The sequence below is a fragment of the Arvicola amphibius genome, chromosome 1 (assembly GCF_903992535.2).
Source record: "Arvicola amphibius chromosome 1, mArvAmp1.2, whole genome shotgun sequence".
Classification (NCBI taxonomy): domain Eukaryota; kingdom Metazoa; phylum Chordata; class Mammalia; order Rodentia; family Cricetidae; genus Arvicola; species Arvicola amphibius.
Genome location: NC_052047.1, coordinates 17,904,138 through 17,931,294, shown reverse-complemented (window position 1 = coordinate 17,931,294; position 27,157 = coordinate 17,904,138). Strand labels below are relative to the sequence as shown.

The 27,157-nt window shown below is 37.5% G+C and overlaps 1 protein-coding gene across 5 annotated transcripts in view; it reads right to left on the bottom strand.

Moving 5' to 3' along the window:
* Positions 1-27,157, bottom strand: part of LOC119822892 (UDP-glucuronosyltransferase 2B7-like) — a 72,869-nt gene that overhangs the window by 5,534 nt on the left and 40,178 nt on the right. For 2 of the 5 annotated variants that reach the window (XM_038342532.2, XM_038342541.1), the window contains exons 1-4: positions 9,818-10,556; positions 8,411-8,559; positions 4,608-4,739; positions 2,503-2,590 (exon numbers count right to left, since the gene is read on the bottom strand). In XM_038342532.2, coding sequence (XP_038198460.1) covers positions 2,503-2,590; positions 4,608-4,739; positions 8,411-8,559; positions 9,818-10,541 — 1,093 coding nt within the window. In that variant the 5' untranslated portion in view covers positions 10,542-10,556. Of the gene's footprint in view, positions 1-2,502; positions 2,591-4,607; positions 4,740-8,410; positions 8,560-9,817; positions 10,557-27,157 lie in introns of those variants that run through there. The other 3 variants (XM_038342548.2, XM_038342558.2, XM_038342566.2) reach the window with 3 other exon arrangements.

Here is a 27,157-nt window from a genome sequence, read left to right as displayed (position 1 = left end):
TACTCATTCATAGGCGGTCAATAAATTTAAAGCAAAGACAACCAGCCTACAAATCACAATCCAAGAGAACTTAGCCAACAAGGAGGGCACTAAGAGAGACTTACATAAATCTAATCTACATGGGAAGTAGAAAGTAGAAAAAGACAAGATCTCCTGAGTAAATTGGTAACATGGGGACCTTGGGAGAGGGTTGAAGGAGAGATGTTAGAGGCAGGGAGGGGAGCAGAGAAAAATGTACAGCTCAATAAAAAAGAAAATTCTATTAACAAAAAAAGAAAAATTAAATTGAATTACTTAAATTGCTTTAGGTTTCACAGTAAGATTATTCCAAGTTCTAAGTAGTGTAACAGAGAGAGCTGCACCTTTAGTTTTCTTTTAAAGGTGATGCTAGGGTTTACAGGAGAATTACTTCAGTGATGGATGAATGACAGGTGTGGCCTGTGATGACGCTGGAACAATGAGAAGGGGTTTTCAATTGAACACGTAGAGTACATTGTGGATGGAAGAAAATGAATGTCTCAGAACACCATGTGTTTGTTATAACTAATCAATTTAAAGAGTGCATATGTTATTGCCATCTATTTCTTTCTTGCTTCTTTTTTTCCATTATCCTCTTCCCCAGTGTAATAAATGCTACCAAAGGCATTTGAGGAATCAATAGGGAAACACTGTCATACAGGTTTGCTTATTAGTACATGCATAGTAATATGTGTATGTGTGGGTCTAGAGGCTTGGAAGAGTTTTGATAATGTAGTGATGTGTTAGCCTCATGAATCATAGACTGTTAACAAATTATCCAGTGCAAGGAATGGAAAACTTTACTTTTAGTTGTTAGTTTGATGGGGGTGGTGTGACCTTGACTCTTCTCAAAGAATACACACTCTAGCCATTGTCGTTGATTGCTTCCCAGAACTTGCAGATAAGTTGTCTGAAGACATTATACACTCCAGACATAGGAGCTAGAGCAATTAAGATCCTCTCTGAGGACTTTCATAGTATTGGAAGAGGCTACATAAGATCTCTAGAGAGAAATGTAATCAGTAGTCCTATTAGCCGTGACTTATAACAATGACTGGCAAGATATCCATAACAGCAAAGTGGTGGCACTATTATCTTAGGTGTAATCAAGATAAATCCAAGTCTACTTGGATTTGAGGCCAACTCAGTGGTAAGAAATTCATGTGTGGTACTGTAAAGCGAGTCAACTATTCAAAACAAGTATAATCTCTAACTACATTATTAGCATTTATCCTTGTAACTACAGGTAACTGTAGCTCTCACAAGTCATCAAAAAACTTCCATTACTGCAAGTGGAGAATATTGCAGAGATCCACAGTTGGTGGAAAAGGAAGAGAATAAATGATCATTGGATGCCCAAGGTCAATAAGTACACTTAGAGCAGCACAACTTCTAAATCAAAGGCTATGGAATCATTTTGGAAAAGATGTCAGAAGAGCATAAGAGTCAGGGGACCAGAATGCCTGATGGAAGATGGTGATATATTATAGGGATATTGCATCCATGAAATCTCATCAGTGTGATTGCCTAAATAAGACCTGCATAATGACAGCACAAGTTGACCTGTCACCATTGATGGGAAAATTTCACAAAGTCCTATTCCTATAGGGAAAACTGTGGACAGTCAATGGCTTTAAAGATGGGAGTGCCATGTTTCTCCAGTATGACCTCGCTGATCTATTATCCAATCCTCCATTGTCAGTCCTAAACATGTGTATATAGCAAGCATCAAAAATTGGACCTAGTGCGATGGTGATATGGTAGAGGTCAAAAGGAGAAAGAAGGCTGAAAATGATGATAATACAGTACTTACATATGATTTTCTCAAAAATTATGTATTTCACAAGGGAAAATGATAACTAACACATGTACTAAGTCTGACACAATGCTTTTTAGGGCATTCAGGACAACCATGACAACCAGAGTATTATATTGTGCCAGGACAACAGTGGCAGTCAGAGTGCTGTATTGTACCCGTGCAGTGGTGGTGCACACCTTTATCCCAGCACTCGGGAGGCAGAGGCAGGAGGATCCCTGTGAGTCCAGGGCCAGCCTAGTCTATAAGAGCTACTTCCAAGACTGGCTCCAAAGATACAGAGAAACCCTGTCTCGACAAAACAAAAATAGAGTGTGGTATTGTTGCATGATAATCAGTGTGAACTTTTTGTGATGTGCAATATTGTCATTGATCATTAATGTTTCTTAGTGATTTTTGAAAATTTCCTGCTTTAGTAAAAGTAACAGGTATAAAATTGAATCTGTAAAACCAAGGTAAGTACAGAATACTCCCTGTGAGAGGCAGCTTCTTTTACAATGCACACTTTGTTCCCGGAATACAAATGCCAGCTCACATTTCAATCCCTTTCAAGCAAAACATACTTAAAAATTGGTTTTATTTTTGATTTTTCTATAACCAATCAGTTTGCTTCCTATTGCATTTCAGCTTGTAACTCATATTTCAGCGCTTGTTTCCCAGGGTCTCACCTAGAAGGTCATTCTGGGGGATCCACTTGAAAATTCTGGTATTCGGACCTAAGGTATCTGGTTCCATACCATCATATCTCCAAAACACCTGTTAAAGGTTAGACAATAATTTATAACAGATTTTAAAACTTAAAATATAATATTTTAGAAATTAGGCAGTGCTTAGCTAAATGCTATTCTTATCTCTGGTGTGGAAATCAAGTAAAGAGACCTTAAACAATAAGAACTATCAAAACATGAGGCAGAGTATGGCAACACCATCTATGTTTCTCGTTACATTTAATCAGGTCGAATGTCATCATGATTTTCGATGTGTACACATGAGAAAGTTAATGAAATATGAATATATTTAAGAAAAGTTTATGTTATCATAAATCAGCTGCAAGACAGAATGATTAAACTTTATGTATATTTACTATAATACTTCTAATAATCCATTCTGAGTTTTATGCCAGTTTAACACAACCGCAGATCTTACTTATATTTGTCCTATGTTCTTTTAATAGAGTTTGACACTTATTTTTTGTTATTCATTATTTATTTTCAGCAAATAATCCATATTTACAATTTTCTCTGTTTATTAGTTCTTTGGAAAAGGCACCATCACGGATAATCAGAGAATGAGTTATCAGTCAATTCCATCCTGGCCATAATCTCACAGAGTGTATGTGTGTATGTTGTCCACTAACTACCAGTGACTCGGTTGCTGGCATAAAGCTCCCCATGCTTGCTTGCACCCTTCTGCATGCTGCTTCTACTGTGGAAATAACAACCACAGGGAGCGACTGACATAATTTCTTTTAACCAACAAAAAATTAAGTCTAATATTGCTCATCTTTGGTTGAAGCACCAGTTTTACTTAGGAATCACAGGAATGCAGAGCACTTCATCACACGAGTCATATCTCTGTCGCTGAGACTGGCTATTCCTTTCATGTGGGAAAGGAACCTGCTGGGCTGCTCATGAGTGCTAGTAGCTGTAGAAAGCATTCAAAATCCTAATGGTGCTGCATCTGACTCATATGATAGATGGCAAAACACTTCAGGGTTCATATACTTTGTGAAATGCAAAGCAGTTCCACAGCCAGACCACACAAATGGTGCTCATTTTAGAAACCCCAAACCATCCTTCTAAATGCAAGCTTCAGCTACATGTTCAATATCTGTTTGGCACAATAAATTTAAACTTTTCTTCAGGATCTCAGCAAAAACCAGCATGAGTTTTTACTGGGAGATTTATGGGATAGGAAACTAAAATCTGGTTCCTACATATTCCAGATTAAAGTCCAGATGTGATAAATTATCTTCATATACCTTATGAAGAGAGTCAGCTGGACCTTTTCTGTTATCAGTCTTATTTCTACTGGATTATCTCTTGGTTCCCACTTCTTCCTAAATGGAACTCACTTTACTCTTCTGGGTAAGAGACAAAGTGCCATAGACAATGTGTGACTGTGTGTGGTTCACCAGAAGGACAGGGACCATTCCACCTTCTCCTTTACATCGTCCTCCTTTAGGTTTGGCAGATTCTAGAATGGCCGGTCCTTCCTTCTTTTCACTCAGTGAACATGGCAAAAAAGCACTGAGATGGTGAACTCTCTTCTTCCTTTCTCTGAAAAGTCTCCTGAGAGGTAACTTAGCAACCTTAGCTCAGCATCCTCATAGAGAGGGGAGGAAAACCTGGGAAGTCTCAATGCTGCTGCAGGTCTGGAAGACTATTAATGCTATACTACAGACATTTTTCCATATCTGCTAACAAAGTTTTTAAATAAACTTTCATTCCCTGAATGTCTAGATTCAAACAAGGCTCAAGAAAAAGGTTTAAGTGACCACTGAGAATTTAGTTATTCTTGGGTAGTTTTGCTCCCAGTTTCATCAGACTAGAGAAGTTTAGACTGCATGCTTCCCTGTGATCACGATGTTTATGTCACTGTTATTCTCATTGAAAACACATTCTGTAGAATCTGCCATCTTTATCTTTGTTTCTAAACTGACTGAAGGCAATCATAATACTTGATTTTACATAAAGGGACCTTCCAGTGTCACCCCTTTCCAGACTTTAGTAAACTAAGTAGATAATTGCCTCCCATGGGGACACTATTTTACCTTTTGTGGAATCTGTGCAAGGGCTGATGCAATTGCGTTGGCCCTTTCTCGTGTTGTGTTATTGATCATTGACCCCAGAGAAAACACCACAACTCCATGTTCCCCAGAGCTCTGTGCAAACTCTTCCATTTCCTGTGAATACAAAAATAATTTTATTATTGAAAATTGATAGCAGAAATGCTATCTATTCAAATTGTACTAAAGTAGGAGAAAAATGCAGCATTATAGGAAAGATAAGTGCCACTGATCAAGCACACATAAGACACTCATTGCTGTCTTAATCACCCCGTGCTCGTGGGATCTGCACTATGTATATTCATATCTTTGAGCAACAAATATACCAAGCATTATCTTCTGAAAAATTTTAAGATGTATCATGTACATCTTATGAGAGGCTTAGAAAGTTGTAATTCTTATTTACATTCATTTCTTGATCTACAGAACATGTCATTTTCCCCTTTCTTCATTTCCATTTAAACTTCCTATGACTAGTCATTTAATGTAAATAAGGACATTATTATATAACATTCTATTACTCTGACACACACACACATATCTATATATGTTACTTAGTATAAACCTTTCATTCTTCTTGATGTAGGGTTTCATTCTGGTAAGACAATTAAAATGTAATATTTACATATGCAATGTATATAATTATTTTTTGAAGCTATGTTTGAAGAAGGTGTTTTTACTGGCTATAAAACTATGATACACATTGATTACACTAATTGATGTTACTTTGTATATATAGTTCAGATACAAATCTATGTAGTATTCATATACAAATAATGCTAAGACACTAAATATATTTTACAGATTTTTGATTTCTTTTTTATGCAAAGAAGCCACAGGAACATTTCATAACTAATGGAAAAGCACACAATTATGGATGATAAAAATAAGAATTTTAGCATTTATTTTTATTTGGTGTGTGTGTGTAACAGTAATATAAGAAGGCCAGATGATAAGCAAGGTGTAGAAGTTTTCCCCTTCTACCATTCGTGCTTATTGCTATGGGATGAAACTCAAATTATCAGGCCTTTAGTCTAGTCTTTTTTTTTTTTTTTTTTTTTTTTTTGCTGAACAGTCTTTCCAGACTAAATACAGAAATGTTAATACACAATAAGACAACCTTCATAATACATAACTTAGGTTAAAAATCCTGTCTGTGAAATATAACAACAATTGCTATAATCAATTATGATCATTGCATTGTTGCATGTTGTTTTTATTGCTGTCTTTCCCTTGTTGCGACGCTAAGAACACTATCCGTTTCTCATGATGGAAATTGAGGAATCCCTCAAGTATTGTACAAAATGTGTAAAACCTACAGAAGTATGGAATCAGCCTTTGTATGGAAAACCAATGGGTGTAGTCTAAATGATTCAAAACCATTGTTGGGTGTTGTTAGCCATTTAAAATTATTTCAATGATCAGTTTGGTTGGGAGGATTCATGTTACCAAGCCCGATAACCTGAATTTGATCCCTGTAATCCACATGCTGTAAAAAAAGAACAGACTCATGGAATTTGCCTCTAACATTCATTCATAAGCCATGATGTCCCTTTCCCCACATGCACACATAGTAGTTTATATGCATACACATACATCACACAAATTAAAAACAAATGAAAAAAATTTTAATGTTATGTGGTTGGTAGTGATATAAAAACCCACAAATTCTTTGGATATCATATTATATGCCATCAAAGAAAGCTTATTCTCTATAACTATTTTAAAACTGTGATGTTCATTTCATAACAGATATCATGGCAGAATAATTGAATAATTTGATCTAATTACTGTTTTCATAAACAAGTGGTAAAAATAATTAGGTGTTCATATGCATATATTTTTTTTCTGCAGTTATCCTGGGAGGCAGCTATGATGACAGGACATCTGTTCCCCAATGACACTTTAGTGGTCTCCTGTAGTTTGGCATAAGACAGAAAAACATGACCCAACTTCTCAAAGGACGAGTGCCAAACTTGTTATCTATTTCCAAGAGATCTGCTCCTTAAAATGTGTGCATATGATGGGCACGAACAGAGCCAAGTTCTGAAACTGCTGAGTCTATGACCAATATAAATCATTGAGCACTGTAGCTTGTTCTCTCACAATGTTGTCTCACTCTCACAGTAACAACAAAAATACCAGTGACAGAAATTCTCAGCATTAACTTGGCTTTACCCACTAAGAATCTGAGATACCTGGTTCTCCTGGTTTCAATCTTTCTCCTGATCTCCATATGATCTTTGTACTGCTTGACTATGATTAGATGTGCTGAGATCTATGTGTATTTTATTCTAATCTCACCCTTTTGTTATCTAGACTGTAACATCAAACACCAGCCTTCCATAAGTTCTTTCTAGTCTTGCCCCTGTGCCATCTAACTCAAGGGCTGCTTCTTGGAGGTGATTTTTTTTAATTTAGAAGGAAATATGATATTAACGCTCCTCAGTTTATTCCTTTTCTCTGTGTTCTTAGTGACATAATTAACAGTTTAACCACTTTTCTATTGTTAGGTTTAAATGATCAGTTTGTCTAAATCTCTGCTGTCTATTGTAGAAGGAACGGCGGGTTGTGTCCCGCCACCTGGCTAGCTTTACCCAAAATAATTACACGGAAACTGTATTCATTTAAATACTGCCTGGCCCCTGGCCCATTATCTGTAGCTTCTTATTGATTGATTCTCATATCTTGCTTTAACCCATATTTAGTAATTTATATAGCACCACGAGGAGTGGCTTACCAGGAGAGATCTTAACCTGCCTCCATCTCAGAGAGGAGAAGCATGGTGACTGCCTGAAGCGTCTCCCCTCTCTTTCCCAGAATTCTGTTCTGTCTACTCCGCCTACCTAATTTTCTGTCTCTTAAAGGGCCAAGGCAGTATCTTTATTAATAATGAAAGTAACACATAGACATGAGGTTAAGAGCATTGCCTGCTTTTCCAAAGGTCCTGAGTTCAATTCCCAGCAATCACATGGTGCTGTAGGGAAATCAAATCAGGGAACTCTCATAAGCTAGGCAAGAATTCCCCAACTCTGTTCTTTTTAAAGGTACCTCTCTCCCCTGGGGCAGCCACGCCCCTGAATGCAGGGATTGGGCCAGCTGCCCCAACATTCTATACCTTCTTGCTAAGCAACACCTGCAATTCTAGCTGCTTATCTTCTTATATCATCTTAGCCTTATTCCTTGACCTCTCTTTTACACCTTAGGTTTTTGCTTTAAATCAATGACTTTAATATACGTTTTATTATTTTGATTCAATAGTCTCTTTATATTATAGTCACTTCTATTAAATATATTTCATTCAATTTTTATTAAGGGAATATAAATTTTAGTATGGATTTGGTTCAGGCAGAAATTTCTGTTTGTTGTTTCTCTGCAAGTCAAGATCTTATTCAGTGGTAATAATGAATGCAGCAATAATCTACATGTGTGGTATACTTACAAATTTTAATATATATATACATATATATACTAAAATATTTATTTAGTTAAAAAACAAAACAAAACAGAACTTATTTTGCTGTATGTTAGTCACTTGACAAATTTTACAAGAGTAAGCATCCCTTATTATAGCATTGAATTATAATGTTTCCTCAAGGTTCTCCTGTTAGTCAATAAATAAAAGAAATGCAAAGGTTTGTGACTACTTTAACCTTGAGCATATTTTGGCAAGATTTTCTTTTTCCCCACTTTTTATTCACTGGAATAAAACTAAAAAAAGAAGCAGAACCATTTTTTAATGAAATGAAGTAAAATAAAACAAAACAAAACTAAAAGGATTTATTTACCTCAGGCAAGGGTTTGGCAGGTTTGCAGTGGAGTCCTCCAACAAACTCAATGTTTGGTAAGGTTGGGCGAGGAAACTCTAAATCCCAGTAGGAGCGAATGAACCACATTTCTGCTTTCTTCATTGTGTCAACCATAGTAGTAGGTCTTCCTAAATGGAGAAATGAGGTGTAGAAGGAACGGTGGGGCTGCGTCCTGCCACCTGGCTAGCTTTACCCAAAATAATTACACAGAAACTGTATTCTTTTAAAACACTGCCTGGCCCCTGGCCCGTTATCTGTAGATTCTTATTGGTTGATTCTCATATCTTGCTTTAACCCATATTTAGTAATTTATATAGCACCATGAGGGGTAGCTTACCAGGAGAGATCTTAACCTGCCTCCATCTCAGAGAGGAGAAGCATGGCGACTGCCTATGGTGACTGCCTGAAGCGTCTGCCCACTCCTTCTTCCCACAATTCTGTTCTGTCTACTCCACCTACCTAATTTTCTATCCTATTAAAGGGCCGAGGCAGTTTCTTTATTAGCCAATGAAATTAACACATAGACACTACTCCATCAATGAGGGTTGTGGGTGGAAGAGCACAATGATCATGAAAGTGTTGTCACATGAATAAAATAATATTGTCTGAAAAGTATTGGAATAATTATACTCAAAGAAGCAAAGTAGACATTCATGAAACAAATAGATTAAGTTTTGCATAAATGCAATTAAAGTGTAATTTATCTGTGGTTTACAAAATATATGTAAGTTAAAGGTGAGCTGAGATGAAATGCTACTGCCACCTCGATGATTTAGCAGTTCTGTTCATTTAGAAGCCATAATGCCCTTATGTACTGCTATGCATCATGTTCTTCTTTGAAGCTTCAGAAAACACATGCAAAAATAAAAGAAAGCTATATCTAGAGTCAAGCTATTCCAGTATAATTATGGATACAACTTTTGCAGGAGTCATGTTAGTTTCTACAACAAACAGGCTATTCCTTGACTCTTGGTTTTCTAAAAGAATTATGAGGGTTATGTCTGGAAGAATTTCTTGAATCTGTTTCTACTTTTCATTTGGGTTAGCAGTGCAATGATATGTATTTCTTTGTAGAAGTATTTACAAATACTATCTGGAATGTTCTCAGAAAGTTTGACAATAGCAATTTTTGCTCTTGTTTCATTGTGACTTAACTTATTTAAACCAGGAGACCATGACTGCCAACAACACAGAACAAACATATTTGGGTGCAAACTGCAGTAGTTCTTAAAATGAAGGTTTGGAAATGACACTGTAGTGAGATTGTTACACAATATTATATTTCAGTTAACAATTTCAGCATGAAAGGCATATTTGTACCTAAGATTACTTTTCAGAGCAATGATATTTAGGCCCTCACCATTATGATGGAAAAATAAAACTTACCTAAAATTTCACTGAAAAATGGATCCCAATCCTTAGCAGGAAATGACTCAAAGAAAAAGTCAAAATATAACAAACATATCATATTTTCTACTCTCTCCATGAATGACATTTGACCACCTAACCTTGACATAATTATAGGGACATAAGAGGGAGGGAATGAAAGTCCCGCACTAAACTTTTCTAATCCATAGCCACCAGCATAGCGAAGACTGTACATAAAGGGTACTTGCAGTACCTCAGCTATCAGCTCACCACAGGGACCAATAGCATCTGAAAAAACAACATCAAACTTGTATTCCTGTAGTTTTGCCATAAATTGTTTGTTTGTAACTACTTCTCTACAAAGGTTTAAAATATAATCCGAATATCTCCCAAAGAGTATGTTAAATGATGGGTAATATTTCCAACATGAATCTTTTGGAACATCGTATATCCACCCATTGACCCATTCACCAAAAAACTTTTCTACTTTGTCATTATCGATAGTTGAAGGAAATGTCTCATATTTAAGTCCAGATGCTCTTTTTTGATCAAAAAAGACAGAAGATGAAGGTCTCAGAACTATCACTTCATGTCCACGTTGTACAAGTTCATCCAGAATTATCTTCAGATTCATCCAGTGACTGTACTCCAATGGCCATACCAACACCTTCCCACAGCTCCCAGATCTCAAGTAGCAACTCATCTGCAGGAGCAGCAGAACAGACATCCACTTCACAGGCATCCTGAAGAATCAAAAAGTCCTTCTGTTTAAAGTGCTTCCACTTCTGTCATTACTTGTGCTTTTATCTAAGAAGGAATTAGCCTAGAAGTTAAAATATAACTTGCACTGCTCAAACTTGATATTGAGTCACAATCAACATGTAGAAGGACAAAAGATGAAAGGTTAATTCAATTGCTATTTACATAAGTGTGTTTAATGCCTCTTTTATGATGAATTGTTTTCAATAAGCCAGGAAATGATGACTGTGTCTTCAATCATTTATGCCACCTAGATTCTAGAATAGTCCAAAATGTTTCATCAAACATTTTAGTGAGATGAATCATGTGGCTGCTCTCTGAATTTTCCTCTCAACAAAATGGAAAGCATATTTATTTACACTATTGATCATTATTTCTCTCTTATAATGAATCAAAGATTTTTGTATAATGTTCATAAATGTACTCATGTGCATAAAAATCCATCAACTTAAACTCTGTGCCAAATTTTTATAGTATATTTGCAATAAGGCATAAACACCTTTACTACCGTTTTGCAAGCATTTCATGAGAAGTTGTCACCTTATTATTATTTTGGGAATGCCAAAAAGCCTGGGAAAGTGAAACTAGCCATTCCACTGGCATGTTCCGGAAAGGACTAAGTGTGGAAGGACATGGCAAGATTGCACAACATAGGTGTAGGGCCAGAAGTAGTGGACGGCTGGTGCAGAACAATATTCTCTGGACATCCAGAACCATTGCACATATGAATCACAGTGGCTATGGCTGGATTCACAAAACCTACACAAGACTAAACTAGCCATAAACCCAGAATAGATTGGGGGCACTTGAAGTCCGTTGCCTACCTGAAAAAGTATTGTAGGTAATGGCTCCTGAGGAGGAAGAGTCATAGTTCCAGACTTCAGAGGGGTAGGCATGCTCTAGCAGATGACTTTATACCCTCCAAATAATGGCAATATAAGTAAGTGAACTCAAGTAGGTTTCAAAAATGAGCTTCTAAAGTTAGGAGTGAAAAGGAGAACAGAATAATGGGGAAAATGGATGGGAGGGGAGAGCTGGTATTTGATCAATAAATGTTACATACATGTCTCATACTCTCAAAAAAATGAAATAATGGTCTGATAAAACTGAACACAAGGTATCTACAGTCTTGGCCCAGAAAACAACTCTGAACCATAGAGAACTTAACCTGGCATGGAAAAAGTAAGCAGGAGGCTCCTAGCAGCTTCTTCTCATGCTCTGGATGGGAGATGAATATCTTAAACATCACCATAGAATCTTCATCCAGCAACAGATGGAAACAGAGGCAGAGACCCACATCAGAGTACTGACTGAGCTACTAAGTCAGTTGAAGAGTGTGAGGAATATGAATATGAGCAAAGAGAGCAAGACCATGAAGGGTTCATCCACTGAAACAGTTTACATGAGCTAATGAGAGCTCACCAACTCCAGCCGGATTGTGAAAGAAAAAGCATAGCACCAAACTAGTCCCTCTAAATGGGTTTGATGGTGCATGGCTTGGGCAGACTGAGAGGCCACTTGCAGTGGCACCAGGATTTATCCCTACTGCATGTTATGGATTTTTGGGAACCTATTCTCTTTGGATGTTTACCTTGCTCAGACAAGATAAAGTTGTCGCACACCTTGGCTCTGGTCTGTTTTCTATGCGCTAGACCCCAGTTTGCGAGCTTCGGGCAAGGGACTGGAGGTTGAGAATACACATGCAGAGACAGACTGACACACAGACCTTCTAACACTGGTACCAAAAGCCCATCTTTAATAGCACCATGGAGACTTAAATACACTGCAGTCAATGGCCAACAGGTGAAAATCCCATCATCTGATCCTCTAAGCTAGGCACAGCTTCTAGTAACTTCAACTAGAAGGTTCTAGCAGGGAAGAGCAGCTGAAGGCAATGACTCATTAGTCCCAACATATAGTAGAGAGGGTCTTGGACTTTCCACAAAGCAATGTGTCTTACCCTCTCTGAGGATTGGATGGGAGGGTATGTGAATGGAAGGAGGGGAAGAAGTGGGAACTTGGATTGTTATTTTTTAAAAATATAATAAATAAAAATGAAAATAATACAGTTTTAATAATGAAAATAATACAGAAGTTTTAAATGAATCCATCTTTATACCATTCACTCCTGGAAGTAGTATACCTGCCATTCCTGAGAGTTTCAACTGCTATAAATGTACAGCAGTCCTTGGATACTGACACAAGTTCTACCTTACACTCCTGATATGGCCCAGAAATCCCTGAAGTTTCCCATTTGACATCTACTACATTACATTCATGAATGAACCTTCCTAAACCTAACATGGTGACCCCATGCTATATAACCTGTAGAAAATGATAATTCTCGCATATGCAGAGCTGGTTATGCCACACTAAGACTAGTAGTGTTAGAATCTTGAATAGTAGCTTGTGATGGAAGAGCAAAACCTAGGACAGAGTCTTTTTCTAATAATTTTTCAAAGAAAAATGGAAAATATGGACAGATGAGAATGTAAGACTCTAGAATTCTGTATGCAAATTCTGTGGGCCATTTGGATTGGAGCCTAGAAGATCAGAAATTGAAAAAACAAAGTGTGGAAAGCGTAGGCTGGCTTCATGAAGTTTTTGCAGATAATAAAGATTTCATCAGGGTCGGTGTTAGTGGCCTTTGTGTTGTATTCTAGTGAAGAATCTGACAGTTTTTTATCTGTGTTGTGAGAACTTGAGTATCACTAAATACAAAAGTAATGGAATATGTCATTTGGTGGAAGAAATTTAGATACTGCTTCACATCTGACCAGCTTTTAAATGCAAATAAGGAATCTGAACTCTGAAATCAACTTATTCATTTAAATAGCACCAATGTCTGTGAACACAAAGAACGTGGCAGTTCCAAGGAACAGACACACTCATACCATCTTTATTTTGTGGGGCTAATTGTTTATGCATTATCTTTAGAGGACTTTTGCCTCCTAGAAAATCAGCATTAAGTGTTTTTCAGAGGCTACAATTTGTGTTGCCTCACCAATGTATCTCTCTCTCCAGTAGAGCAGCATTGTAAGAAAATAAAGATGAGGAAATAGAAATCACAATTAAAAGGAGAAGGGAAGGAAGAAAGGAAGAAAGGAGCGGCAGAGGGAGGAAGAAAGTGAGGGAAGGAAGGAAGGACCAAAGTCTCTATAATGTTCAGTTTTAGTTAGTTACAGCAATCATTAAAGAATGGTCTGTTTACGGTCCTCCTCTGAGGATTATATGGCAGCCTAATGTCAAACACGTATCCACCCACTATACCACACTGAAGGAAGTAAGTGAAGATGGAGAAAAAATTTTATATGGAGAGATATTCATAACTTGAATTGCTACACAAGGAAAGACAATGTTTTGCAACACCAGAAACCCTCTACCTGCAACAGAGATTAGTATACAGAAGACCTGAGCTCCAAACTTCTAATATTTGCTTGAGAAGCTATACAGCCTGTACTGGATCTGTGGAGGCCACATAGAATACTTCCAACCTCACAAGGTTTTAGTTTAATCTATCATCTTTCTTCTGGCTGTCAATCCACCAAGGTTTCACAAAAGAAAGTGAGAGTGGTCATTTTGCTGAAACTGCAACAGAGTTTACATAGAGAGAGACTAAATGTGTAGGTTTTTCAAAACTTGCTGAGGATTGTTTTGCGAGCCTAATTTATGACTGATAAATTCTGGAGTATGTGCCACGCTCTGATGATAGAATAGATATCCTACAACTATTTGTGACATCTGTTATCAGCATTGATTATGTCAGCTGGGTTATGATAATAGCTTAATCCCATATTGCATCTGTTGACTTTCTTTGCTGATATGATTAATTCAATTTCTCATTTCAAATTTATTATATTATATATAAAAATATGTTAATTATAGTTTATTATATGTTTATTTTTCATTTAGAGTCATATGTTGTCTTACTGTTTCAGAAATTTTGTATCAGCATGTTGTGAATTGTCCACAGAGCAAGTCCAATGTATTGATTTTATAATCATGGTGGCTAGTTTCATTTATTAAGTTGACTTAATTAAGAAATGTAATATGATATAATCTTCGGATTACATATGTGCAGTGGTCCTGTTGACTGCAAGATGTAGGACTCTCAGTTACTTCTCAGCACCATGTCTGCCTGCATGCGACCTTGTCCTACCATGATGATGATGGACTGAACAGTAAATGAGTGTTTTTCTATATAAGAGTTTCATGGTCATGGTGTCTCTTCACAACAATAGAAATAGCAATAGGCTAAGACCAGTTCTGAATCAATTTATAAGAATGATTAGGTTATCACATTAAAGATTTGCCAAGAAAAATCCACTCAAGAGCATATACCCACTCAGTTCCTGTTCCATATCACCATCTTGGGACTCTGCCTTGGAGGGTTCCTGTGAAGTAGCCTGGTAACTGCATTAGCAACTCTGTTTATCCAGTCTTACTACAAGGCAATGGGCTCTGCCACCACCATATTGCCATAGGAAGTAACACTTTGTATCCCGATTGTCTCAAACTGCAGAGAGCCTTCAGGAGTAAACCAGTATGCCGTTTCATCCCACTGTTGCCCAGGTATCAGTTTTAAGTTTCTGCTTATTTATCTGAGGACTGATGAAGCAATACTATAGCTCCAACCACAAGAAAATTGTCAGGAAGTCTGGCATGAGGGTCTTTTCCCAGAAAGGTCCCAAGAAGCAGAAAAGTACTCCCATCCACCCATTACTTATGCTAGGTAGCTGTCAAAAGTGCTAGCCTGATTGGTGTGGCCTCTGTTGAAACTCTTATACTCTCATAAAGCACTCAGGTAGCCTTACTCATTTGAACCCCCAAAAGAGTTTTGTTGTAGGAGGCTGCTTGTTTGTTTTTCAGCTGGCCACCCTGACTCCCAAAATAATCACTCAGAAACTATATTATTTTAATCACTGCTAGGCCAATAACTTAACCATATTGCTATCTAGTTCTTATATCACTGGTTAGCCCAATTCTGTTAATTTGTGTATCTCCATTGGTTGTGGCTTACTGGCAAGATCCCAGCATATCTGTCCCCAGGGGAGGTTACATGGCTTCTCTCTTTCTCTCTGCCTTCTTCCTTTATATATCTCTTCTAACCTGGCTATATTCTGTTAAATCATTGTCCAGGAGCAGCCTTTTTATTCTTTAACCAATAAAAGCAACACATATACAGAAGGACTTTCCACACCATTTCCCCTTTTCTGTTTAAATGGAAAGGAAGGTTTTAACTTAACATAGTAAATCTACATATAATAAACAGGTACCAAGGAAGAATTATAGTTACAATATTTATATCTGTGTTATATTTCATCATAACTAAGGAAACCTATAATTATAACTATCTATTCTTTAACTTCAGCAAGGACTCCAGAAGGATTTCATATAACATAAGTTAACAGGAAGTGCATTTTAAGCAACTTCTAAAACTCTAGAATTGACAGAGACATCTCACTGCCTGACAGTCGCCCAAAGTTCTTCTGCATCATTGGAGCATCCATCTTCATCCTACAGGCCCATAGTATCTGGTAGACTTTCTCAAGAATCAGGAAATTCCAAAGATAGTTCTAGCTATATTGGCAGTTTGTCAGTCACTTTCTTCTGTTTCCTGCAGAATGTATGGCAGACTCTTTGATGAAGCAGGAACCCGGAAGGACTGTCTCACCTTATTTAGGCAACTTCAGCAGTCATTTCTCTGTGGGTCCTGCATGTACAGCATAATATCAAGCAGTCCAGGCAAGAGCAGGTTCTTGCCCAGATGGCAAGACCAACTCCATAAGGAGCATCTTCAATGCCCATCTTTCTCTTGAAGTAGATTGGTGCTGCCAGAAGCAGATGAGTCTCACTGTCATGTAAAAGCCTCAGGTTGAACAGTTCTTTCTCAGAAACACTCCCTAATAACATGAGAAACAAAATGTTAGTATTTTCATAATTCACATTCCCCAGAGAGCAGCTGGACTAGTCATTAATAAGCATGTATTCACCACCAAGCAACTGTTACAGACCTTGGATTCTGACCAGAAGCACTCTGGTTCCAAAGGTGTGACTTCTCTCTTGTGCAATAAACCATCACCTTATCTTGCTAGCTGACAATATACAAGGAACAGCAAATGTTATTAGTACAAAGCTCCAAGCCATAGTTATTCAGACAGATATTAAAGGTTAAAAACCAAGCTAACAGAGAATAATTTGAGTTAGATTGTTCATTTATTTTCAATCCACAAATTGTATTTGTGAAATTTGTGAGAGGGACTGCTATAATTTTTTTCCTTTGGCAAGTCTTTTTTGACACACTGCTTCTTGTTTTAGGTTATACAGACATATGGATGCTCTTTGAAATAAAGTGAATTTATGATAATAGACCTGTATAACTTATCAGAAGAAAACAGACTTCCAGGGATGGGCCTCTATCATGCTCATCTTCCTGCATTTTACCATGACCATTTGTGCCCCACTTTCACTTGTCATCCTGTTTTAATGAAGGGTAATTGTGAAACCTTTATGTGGCAATTTTCTTTGAGATAAAACCTTCCATCTTTTAGGGAAGTTCCTGGAGATCTAGAATGCCTTAAGAGAGGAAAAGCATTCTATTCTACAGGAAAGCTCTCTAAGAATCAGGATGTTCTGAGGGATACTGAAACATCCTATCCTGTAAGACACCTTTTAGAAAGTAAACAACTCAAAAACATTTGAACAGCTCCCTGAGACCAACTAGATTCTCTTGACCCTCTATATGTATATATGCGTATAAGCAGTAAGAACTGCTACGATATACTCTCTTACAAGATGAATAACCTGGAAGTGGAAGAGACCATCCAAGCGGTCTGGAAGAGTTTTAGGACAACTGAGCTGCTTTGTAGAGACATTTTCAAACCTGTCAAGCTGCCTTCAAGTTGTGCAGTGAGCTCTAATTTTCAAGATTCCATGAGTCTGATAATATGGACTTTAACATCTAATTGAAGCAGAACAACCACAGAATTGTTTTAGTATAGTAAAATATGTTGATAACAGTGTTTAAACACCGACATAAAGAGACATATCAACATATGGCTTCACTAGCATATCTAATATTGGGCTATTAGAAAGAGCCACAAAGGTTTGACTGTTTAAAGGATTATATCTGATATCAGTCATGTGATAATAAAGGGTTATAGGATGAGAACAGAATACATAAAAAGATGTAAAATATTAGAAGGTAACTTTCATTTAAGGGTGGCAAATAAACTACTCAAATGTTTAAAACAAGAAGTTATTTTCAATTTTATTAGTATTCAGAGACATGTTCTCAAGCTAATCAGAGACATTCCCTACAATAACTGAGAAAATAATAGAGGTATTTAAACTGTCCCTCAAGAAAATTATTCTCATGTTTGGACTAGCAAACTCTATTCAAACTGATAATGGGCCTCCTCTTCCTCTGCTTCCTTCTCCTCTCCTCCACCTCGTCCTTCTTTTGAGACAATGTCCCATGTAGATCATCCAAGATAACCTCATAAACCTTATAGCCTTTTAGGAGAAGAAATCTCTCTTTACTTGAAACCGAATCATCTTACTGAGGACCCTATTTGACTGTGATGTCTGTAAGCCATTGTTAATAAAGTTATTTTTTTTTGCCAGAAGGATGATAAAACTTTGAACATTGTTTTGAACCCATCTTTTCTAGTTCCTCTAGCTATGTAGACATCCTGACTTTAAAATTCTGATCTTCCTGCTTATACTAACTGTGTGCTGGGCTAATTTGAATAAAAACTACTTTCAGCTTCATCTTTTGCTTCTAAAGTCACAAAATCGTGAACAAAACATTGCAAATAACTTGGAATATGCATATGTAGTAGAAACTATAATTGATATAAAAAGTGAAAAGATGAGCTATGTCTTAAAAAGGAAATTTTTTGTTTTGCTTTTGAGACAGGGTTCCTCTATGTATCTTTGGAGGCTGGCCTGGAACTCACTCTGCAGGCCAGGCTGTCCTTGAATGCACAGAGATTCATGTACCTCTGCCCTCTGGGTGCTGGGATTAAAGGCATGCACCACAACTGTTCTGCATTGTAAAGGAATCTTTAATATTGTTGAGAGACTTAGTACAGTTTAAAGTTTAAACTTTAGTTAAAGTTTAAGTTGTTTATTTGCTCTAAATTAGTATATCATCCTTAAATGGACATTGTGAGGGTGTATAGCCCCTTCAAGACCTAAACCAAGAAGACTCAAAATAGGGCAGTAATCAACACTGTTCTCCTTATTGCCCAGCTCCAAGGACAACCTATGTTGCAGATGAAAATAAAATAGTCAAATCTATTGGCTGACGGAGTTTCCACACAAGTCTTATTATATTTATGCCTTACAGGCCACACTACAACCATTCCCAATGCCCTACCCAAAGAGCAAGCTGTGCCCCATAGCCTCTGTTACATATGATCCTCTCCGCTATCTCTTCCACATTGTACTGCTCACATATTAATAAGTTTGTTAGTGAAGAAACTCTGTCTCATAAACATTGATGAGTAGATTCATCCCTTTGCCTTGTGGGACTGAATCATCTCACTGAATAGACCCAACTGTTTTCTGATACTCAACTGTCTGCCACTTTTAAAACTCTTGCTAAAGGATTATTCAACTTTGGACCTTCTCTTGAGCCCCTGCTTTCCTATCCTTACCTAATAATCTTCAATCCATAATTTGAGACCTCTTGGAATTGTGTATAAGCAAACCATCTAGCCTGTGTGGTAGCTTGTATCAACCCTTTAAGTTAGAAAATCAAGCAAGGATTAAGCAGTACATACAGAAATTGAGTCAGGTAGTAAGCACTTGACATTAGTATTATTTTTTTGGTATGTACATATACAACATATACCCTAATTTCTTCTAACATACAAAGTGCTGTAATTCCCTCCCCTAAAGTTTGATAAGTAACTACTTGAAATGTAGAAGTGCACATATGATGTATTTCCTACCATTCACGTATTGCTGATGCTTATAGGGAATTTTGGGGTATTTATACATTGTGTTAAGATATATTGCTGTGAATGATTTAATAAAGTGCTGATGGCCAATAGCTAGGCAGGAGGTATAGATGGGACTTCCAGGCAGAGAGAGGAAGCAGGAAGAGATAAATAAGGTGCAAGGGAAAGATTAGGAGAGATGGAGAGGAAATAAAAGGTGCAAGATGGAAGAGAGGTAATGCCTTGTGATAGAGTATAGACTAATATAAATGGATTGATTTAAGTTATGAGCTAGTTGAGACAAGCCTGAGCTAAAGTCCAAGCTTTCAAAACTAATAAGATTTCTCTCTGTCATTATTTGGGTCTGGTAGCCTACAAAAATGCTTACTACAAAGCAATGAAGCCCACAATTTTTTACATAGAATATATCATGCTCCACAGTGAAAAAAAATTTACCTTTCTTCATACTCTGCTTATCATAGCAAAGAATGACTGCTTACTGCCCTCAGTACATGGGCAAATGTTACTCTCAACCTTAGTCAGAGAAGCCCCTCTTTGCAATGAACAACTATAAATGAAACATGTCTGCTCAATATGCTGAGAATGATTAGCAGTTGAATGGTCATCTCAAGACAGTGAATTTATACAACCACATCTGTAGCTGAAGTAACATCATAGAAGAAGAAATACAAATACTGTGATCCCATACATAGGGAGGAAGGCTATAAATTGCTTTTGGCCTTAACTCAGTCTATGTAGTCACTACCTCCCGGGAGCTGCAACTGCCTGCATTAGAACTGTGCAAGATTTATCCTGTGAAGACCAAAATAAATAAGCAAACAAATAAAAAAATAATTTTTAATAGCAAAGTCAAAGCAACAGTTTTCCTACCTCAATTAACTTCTTAATCTAGTAAGTGCTTGGAAACTTAACTACTAAGCTATTTTAGATCCTGTCAAATAGACAGTCAATATTTTCTATTCTATGTGCACCTTTTCACACTAACTTAAAATTCTTACAAGTCATTTCCAAGAAAACACTTTACTCTGTGATATCATAGGGTCATAAACTGAAATGCATTCATTGAGACATTGAAAATCTGCCACGGCTAACAGTCCCAACAATGTTTCAAAGATCAAAGTCCAAAATGTCTCCTGATACTCAAAGCGAACATTGTACCATGAGGTTTTATGATACACTATCTTACAGTTTTCTAAAGTATTGACTGTACTTTGCTACTGTAATAGACTTTATGACTTGCTTTTATTTTACTTTTTGCTTTTATTCTTTCTCTTACATCTTCTAACTTCAGATAAACATACAGCTATCCTTCCCTATGCAGCTGATATTTGGTGCCTTAAAAGCATTTGGCTGGATAGCTACCTGGACTCACAGTATGTTCTGTCCATATTTCTCTCTGTACAGTTCTTTAAGAAGCATATGGACATGACTGTTCCAATATGAAAGCAGTACAAATATGGTCATATTGTGTGGATCACTTACCATGATCCTCAACAAAAAAGAGAAACTTTTAAAATTGAATTTTTTATTTTGATAATGAATAAATGGTAGCTGATATGTGTAGGATTGACTCTGAATTCAAATATGGAAAGCACTCTTGACCATTTGTTTAGAGTAGTAATAGAACAATAAAAACTCAAAGAATCAAAAAAGCTACATGTACATAATCTTACATTAATAAAAGAATCCAGTTCTTGATGTGGGAAGTCCTTCTGTATATGTGTTGCTTTTATTGGTTAATGAATAAAGAAGCTTCTTGGGCCTTTGACATGGCAGAATAGAGCAAGGCACAAATTCCAAGCAGATTTAGAAGAGAAAACGAGGCAGAGTCAGAGAGACACCATGAAGACACCAAAAAAGACAGACACCTGAATTTTAACTGTAAACCATGAGCATCGGTCAAAATATAAAATAATAGAAATGGGTTAATTTAATATGTAAGAACTAGCTAGAAATACACTTAAGCGATTAGTCACAGTATTGCAATTAATATAATTTCTGTGTGATTGTTTCGGATATGCACGCCCAGGAAGTGAATGAGCAGTCTACAAGTTCTGGCATAGGTCAGGAAGTTGAAAACTAAATCCTAAATTATCAGACAAGTAAGCAGGTGATTACATTTACTAATACCAGAATGGAACCACAATCAGCCCTTGGCATGCAGCTAGCTTAAATTTACCTTTAAGGTGATACAGAATGTCAAGATCTTGTTAGAAGTCACTAATGGGACGGAGGGTCTTCATGAATATTGAATAGTCAATACTGCACATACAAGAGCTAATAGAAAGGAAGCCACTAAAATTCTACTTTGTGATTTGTGGATGTCTGTAATGACAGAGAGAGAGATAGAGAAAGAGAGACAGAGAGGGAGACAATGAGAGAGAGAATGAGAGAAAGAGAGATAAAGAAAGAGAAAGAGAGAGAGGGGAGGAAGGGAGCAAGAAGTATATCTGAAAATAATCCTCAGTAGTGTTAAATTTTTAGCTCAGTTGAGTAAATTACAAGACAGGAAATTTGTATATACATAAGAGCATAAAACAGAATCAATGGATTTAAAATATCCTCAGGTCAACTTCTCATACTCATGTAGTAATGCATGAATTCCACTTGACTTCTCAGAACTGTGAGCTCTAATCACAAACACAAAGCAATAAACATGGAGTTGTGATGCAGGTATTAAATCTTAATACATCACTAGGGCAGTTATCTAAAGGTTAGTATCTAGTAACATGACTCAACAAAATTTTCTCAGTCAGCTCTAGACACACCATCTCAAAACATGTTTACTTTCTAAATCTATGTTAAAATGAATGTCCAATATTAAGTCAAAACATGTTTTATCATTTATAATGTACAAACTTCATTATAACTGTCAGAGACTGAGGTTTTGTGATACATGTTATTATAGTTTCCTAAAGTATTGTCTGTACTTTGCTACTTTATGACTTTATGACTTGCTTTGATTTTACTTTTTCTTTTACTCTTTCTCTTACATATTCCAACATCAGACAAAGATACAGGTATACTTTCCTATTCAGCTGATTTTGGTGCCTTAAAGACACTTGGCTGCATAGGTACCTGGACTCAGAGTATATTCTGTCCACATTTCTCTTTGAATAGTTCTTTAAGAAGCATAGAGACCTGACTGTTCCAATATGCAAGCAGTACAAATATGGTCAGATTGTGGATCACATGCCGTGCTCCTCCTGAGAAGCAGTTCCTCAGGCTTTGTGTTGAAGACTTTGAAACTAGACTCTATGTATGACCCTAGCTTTGTAGTGAGGAGCTGCAGGCTGTGTTCCTGCTTTTTGTTCAGCCCGGCTCCCGGCCACTTGGGTAACTTATGCCCTGAAATAATTACATGGAAACTGTATTCATTTAAACACTGCCTGGCCCATTAGTTCTAGCCTCTTATTGACTAATTCTCACATCTTGCTTTAACCCATATTTAATAATCTGTGTAGCACCATGAGGGGTGGCTTACCAGGAGAGATCTTAACCTGCATCCATCACAGAGAGGAGAGGCATGGCGACTGCCTGAAGCATCTGCCTTCTATCTCCCACAATTCTGTTCAGTCTATGAGCCGGGCTGGATAAAAAGCATGAACATAGACCGCAGCTCCTCACTACAGAATGGCACCCAACATGATGGACTAAATCCACTTAAAAATCTGAGAGAGTTTAAAAAAGGGAGAGAGAGTTTAACACAGCTTTTTGCTGTTTGTTAGGACGTGCCGTACAGAGATTTCCTGTTTCCGCAATAGCAGCAGAAAAAAAGCTGAGTCATTTTAAAACGCGGTTTCCTGGGGCTGTGCCGCCAGTGCAAACTCTGGCTTTAAAGCATTTCAATGGCTTTTATGGGACTGGATGTTTGTGTTCCCACTTGGGATCAGAAGAAGAGTGCGCTGAGACCATGCCAATGGCTCAACACCTCGCCTGCACCTGGGCAGACGGCAGAATCAGGCTTAGGCAGGTGGAAGAACATGGCGAATTCCTGCCACCATACAGAGAGATGTTTTCAGACTGTGCAGTGTTCTGCGTGTCAGATTTGGCTGTAACTTGGATGAAAAGAGTTTCTATGCTGCACACTCAGTCTCAGAGTTAAAGTGCTGAGTGCAGCTCCTATGTGGCGGCCCCAGAGCTAGCACAAAATGGTACATCCTCCATTTTGAAATTGGAGAGAGGTGGAGCCAACACCCAGATCAGCTCGCAACTGATTCAGTCACAAGCAGCTCTGCCATGTTGGACTGGGTGTGGCAAGCTCACAGTACCCATTTTTGACCTAGGAATGTCACAGCTTAGATTCTTAAGTGCTTAGTGATTTAAAACTGCAAAAACAAAAGTGCTCCTGGATAGTAAAGAATTACAGATTCACAATAGGACAGATTCAGACATAAAATGGGTCACAATGTTGGATGAATGTACGTAGGCTTGAGAGAGAGAAGAAAAAGATATAGAGAATAAAGTTAATGCTTTAAAAAAGGGTAAAGTCTTTAAAGAGACAGAGTACAGATAGCTATAGATTAAAGGAAATAAAGAAAAATAAGTCACATAAAAATGGAAAATTCATAGAAAGTCTGGATTCTGTGTATTATTGTGTTTTCTTTGAATTTTTTGACTTTGAAGGAACTAAGTTCAAAAAACCATTTCATTAAATGGGCTGCCAAGCCGAACCTGCATAAATGTTCTAAAGGTGTCTTGACTTCAGAATTTGGATCTAAGGATATCATGCTTTGGGAAAGAGTTTCTTTCATTTTCACAGGGGATGAGACTTTGTGGATTGCTTCTATCCCAGTATGGTATGATAGACCACGCCCTCCTGAAAGGTTGCTGTGAACACCCTCAAAAAAAAAATCACTTCACTCAACTGCCAACTGAGATGAACCTGGCACACAGGTTATACCATGAAAGATCTTATTTACAGTGCCCCCATTTAGCAGGAAGCAGTTTGGAGAGAAATAACTGCACCCATATTCCCAAATATTGTTTATAAATGTTCTTTTACATTTAAAGGGGGAGATGATATAGATATGAATAATTTGCACTGGTATGAATTTAAGGTCAATTTTGTTATATATATGTATTTCTGATATTGATTAAGGTATTGTGATTGTGTATTTCATTTAAAAATGCAATGTATAATTAGGAAATATAGGTTGTTAATGGATAATCATCAATAATAGTCAAGCTTGTAGTCATGTTAGTTAGATTTTCTAGATAGAGATATATTTCAGTTAGATAGACATTCTTCATATCTTTCAAAGACTGCAGAACATGGCATTTAATGTTTTAATAACTTAGGGTTTTTCATGGCAATGAAACACATCTGCTCCTGGCAGCACCAATCTACTTCAAGAGGAAGATGGGCATTGAAGAGGCTCCTTATGGAGTTTGATAGCCATTTGGGCAAGAAACTGCTCTTGCCTGGACTGTTGCATAAACTGGACACAAAGAACCCTCAGAGAGAGGACTGCTGAACTTGCCTAAGGGTGAGATGATCTTTCGGGGTTCCTGATTTGTGAGGGAGTCTGCAAGACATTCTGCAGGACACAGCAGAAAGTGACTGAACTGTCTTTGGAATTTCCTGCTTCATGGAAATGTCTGCTGGATACTACGGGCCTAAAGGCCGAAGATGGATGCCCCAACGGTACAGAGGAACTTTGGGTGAATGTCCAGGCAGCAAGTTGTCTCTGTCATTTCTAGAGTTTGAAAGTTGCATATTTCTTGTTTACTTAGGTAGTATTATATCCTTCTGGAGTCTTTGATGGAACTGAAGGATAAATAGATAGTTATAGCTTTCCTTAGTTATGATAAAAGATAAAATAGATTTAAATATTGTAACTGTAATTCTTGCTTGATAGCTGTTTTGTTATATGTAATTTTACTATGTTAAAGTTAAAGCCTTTCTTTTTGTTTAAACAGAAAAGGGGGAAATGATGGAGGAGTGTCTATGTGTTACTTTCATTGGTTAATAAAGAAACTGCCTTGACCCTTTTAATAGGACAGAAAATTAAGTAGGCAGAGTAGACAGAACAGAATTGTGGGAGAAAGAAGGCAGACGCTTCAGGCAGTTTCCATAGTCAGTTGCCATGCCTCTCCTCTCAGTGATGGACTCAGGTTAAGATCTCTCCTGGTAAGTCACCCCTCATGGTGCTACACAGATTATTAAATATGGATTAAAGCAAGATGTGAGAATTAGTCAATAAGAGGCTAGAACTAATGGGCCAGGCAATGTTTAAATGAATACAGTTTCCATGTAATTATTTCAGGTGTAAAGCTAGCTGGGTAGTGGGACGCAGCCCCGCCGCTCCATCTACATAGCTTTGGTCACCATCGAACTTCCAGCACTGTGACTAAGCTCACATGTTCTCCCTTGGCTCTCAGGGACTTTTTGGACCCCTTCCTATGGCAGCCTGACACAGCTGAAGGACTTCACCATGGCATGGGTCCAGACCATAGATAGTTTCCTAAGTATCCTCATGGGAGGAGATTTTTCCATTGGAACCCTGCAGCAGCATTTTCCAACTGTGAACCGTTCCCTGCTTGGTGAGGTGTCTGTTAAACTCTTATTAACATGATATTATGAGAAACATTTGTTGTGGATAAACTGAGTATTTTCAAAAGACATATCTTGTGTGGACATCCTAATTGCTGAGCTCCTCACAGCCCATTGGCCATGCTCTCTACATCCTCACTCTGCTTGTCTGCCTAATTCAAAATGGTACAGCTGAAAAGCAAAGTGCAATTTTGAGAGCAACATTAAAACTTAACCCTAAATTTTGATCTTTGAATAAATGGTAACTGAGGAAGGATTTTTGCCAGATAGTGTATTTCCAAATTAAGAAAACATAGAAGTTTCTTTGTCTCATTCAGCATTTTCATAGGAGACAGGGGGATCAAGATCATGGCAGGGAAATCCACAGAGATAGCAGACATGAGCTAGTGGGTGCTCATGACTCTGGAGCAACAGCTAGGGAGCCTGCATTGGAACAACCTAGGTCCTCTGCATGTGTTTGACTATTGTGTAGCTTGTTCTGTTTTGGGGTTGCCTAGTAGTGGGACAAGGACCTGTCCCTGATGCATGAGCTGTCTTGTTGAAACCTATTTCCTAATTGGAATGCCTTGCCCAGCTTTGATGTCAGGGGAGAATGTTGGTCCTGTTTCAACTTGACATGCCATGCTATGTTGATTCCCATGGGGGACCTGCCACTTTTAATGGAAGGAGGCACAGATGGATGGTCATTGGGAGGTGAATAGAGGAAATGGGACAACAGGAGTGAGGGGAAACTGTGGTTTGTATGGAAAATAAATGAAAAAAATTAATAAAAGCAAACAAAAATTAGAGTAAAATTAACAGGTAAAACAAAAATAAAAGGCTACATTTACATCTTTTACCACCTTTTGTAGGAGGAGTTGTTCATCCTGGCTGCCTGGCTAGCTTAGACCCAAAATACTCACACACAAACTGTATTAATTATATCACTGTTTGGCCAATTATCTCTAGCTTTTTATTGGGTAACTCTTCCATCTTAATTTATTCCATCTCCATTAATCTGTGAATCGCCAGGTGGCAGTGCCTTACTAGCAAAGTTTTGGCATTTCTTACTCTGGTGGTGGTTCCTCTGTCTCT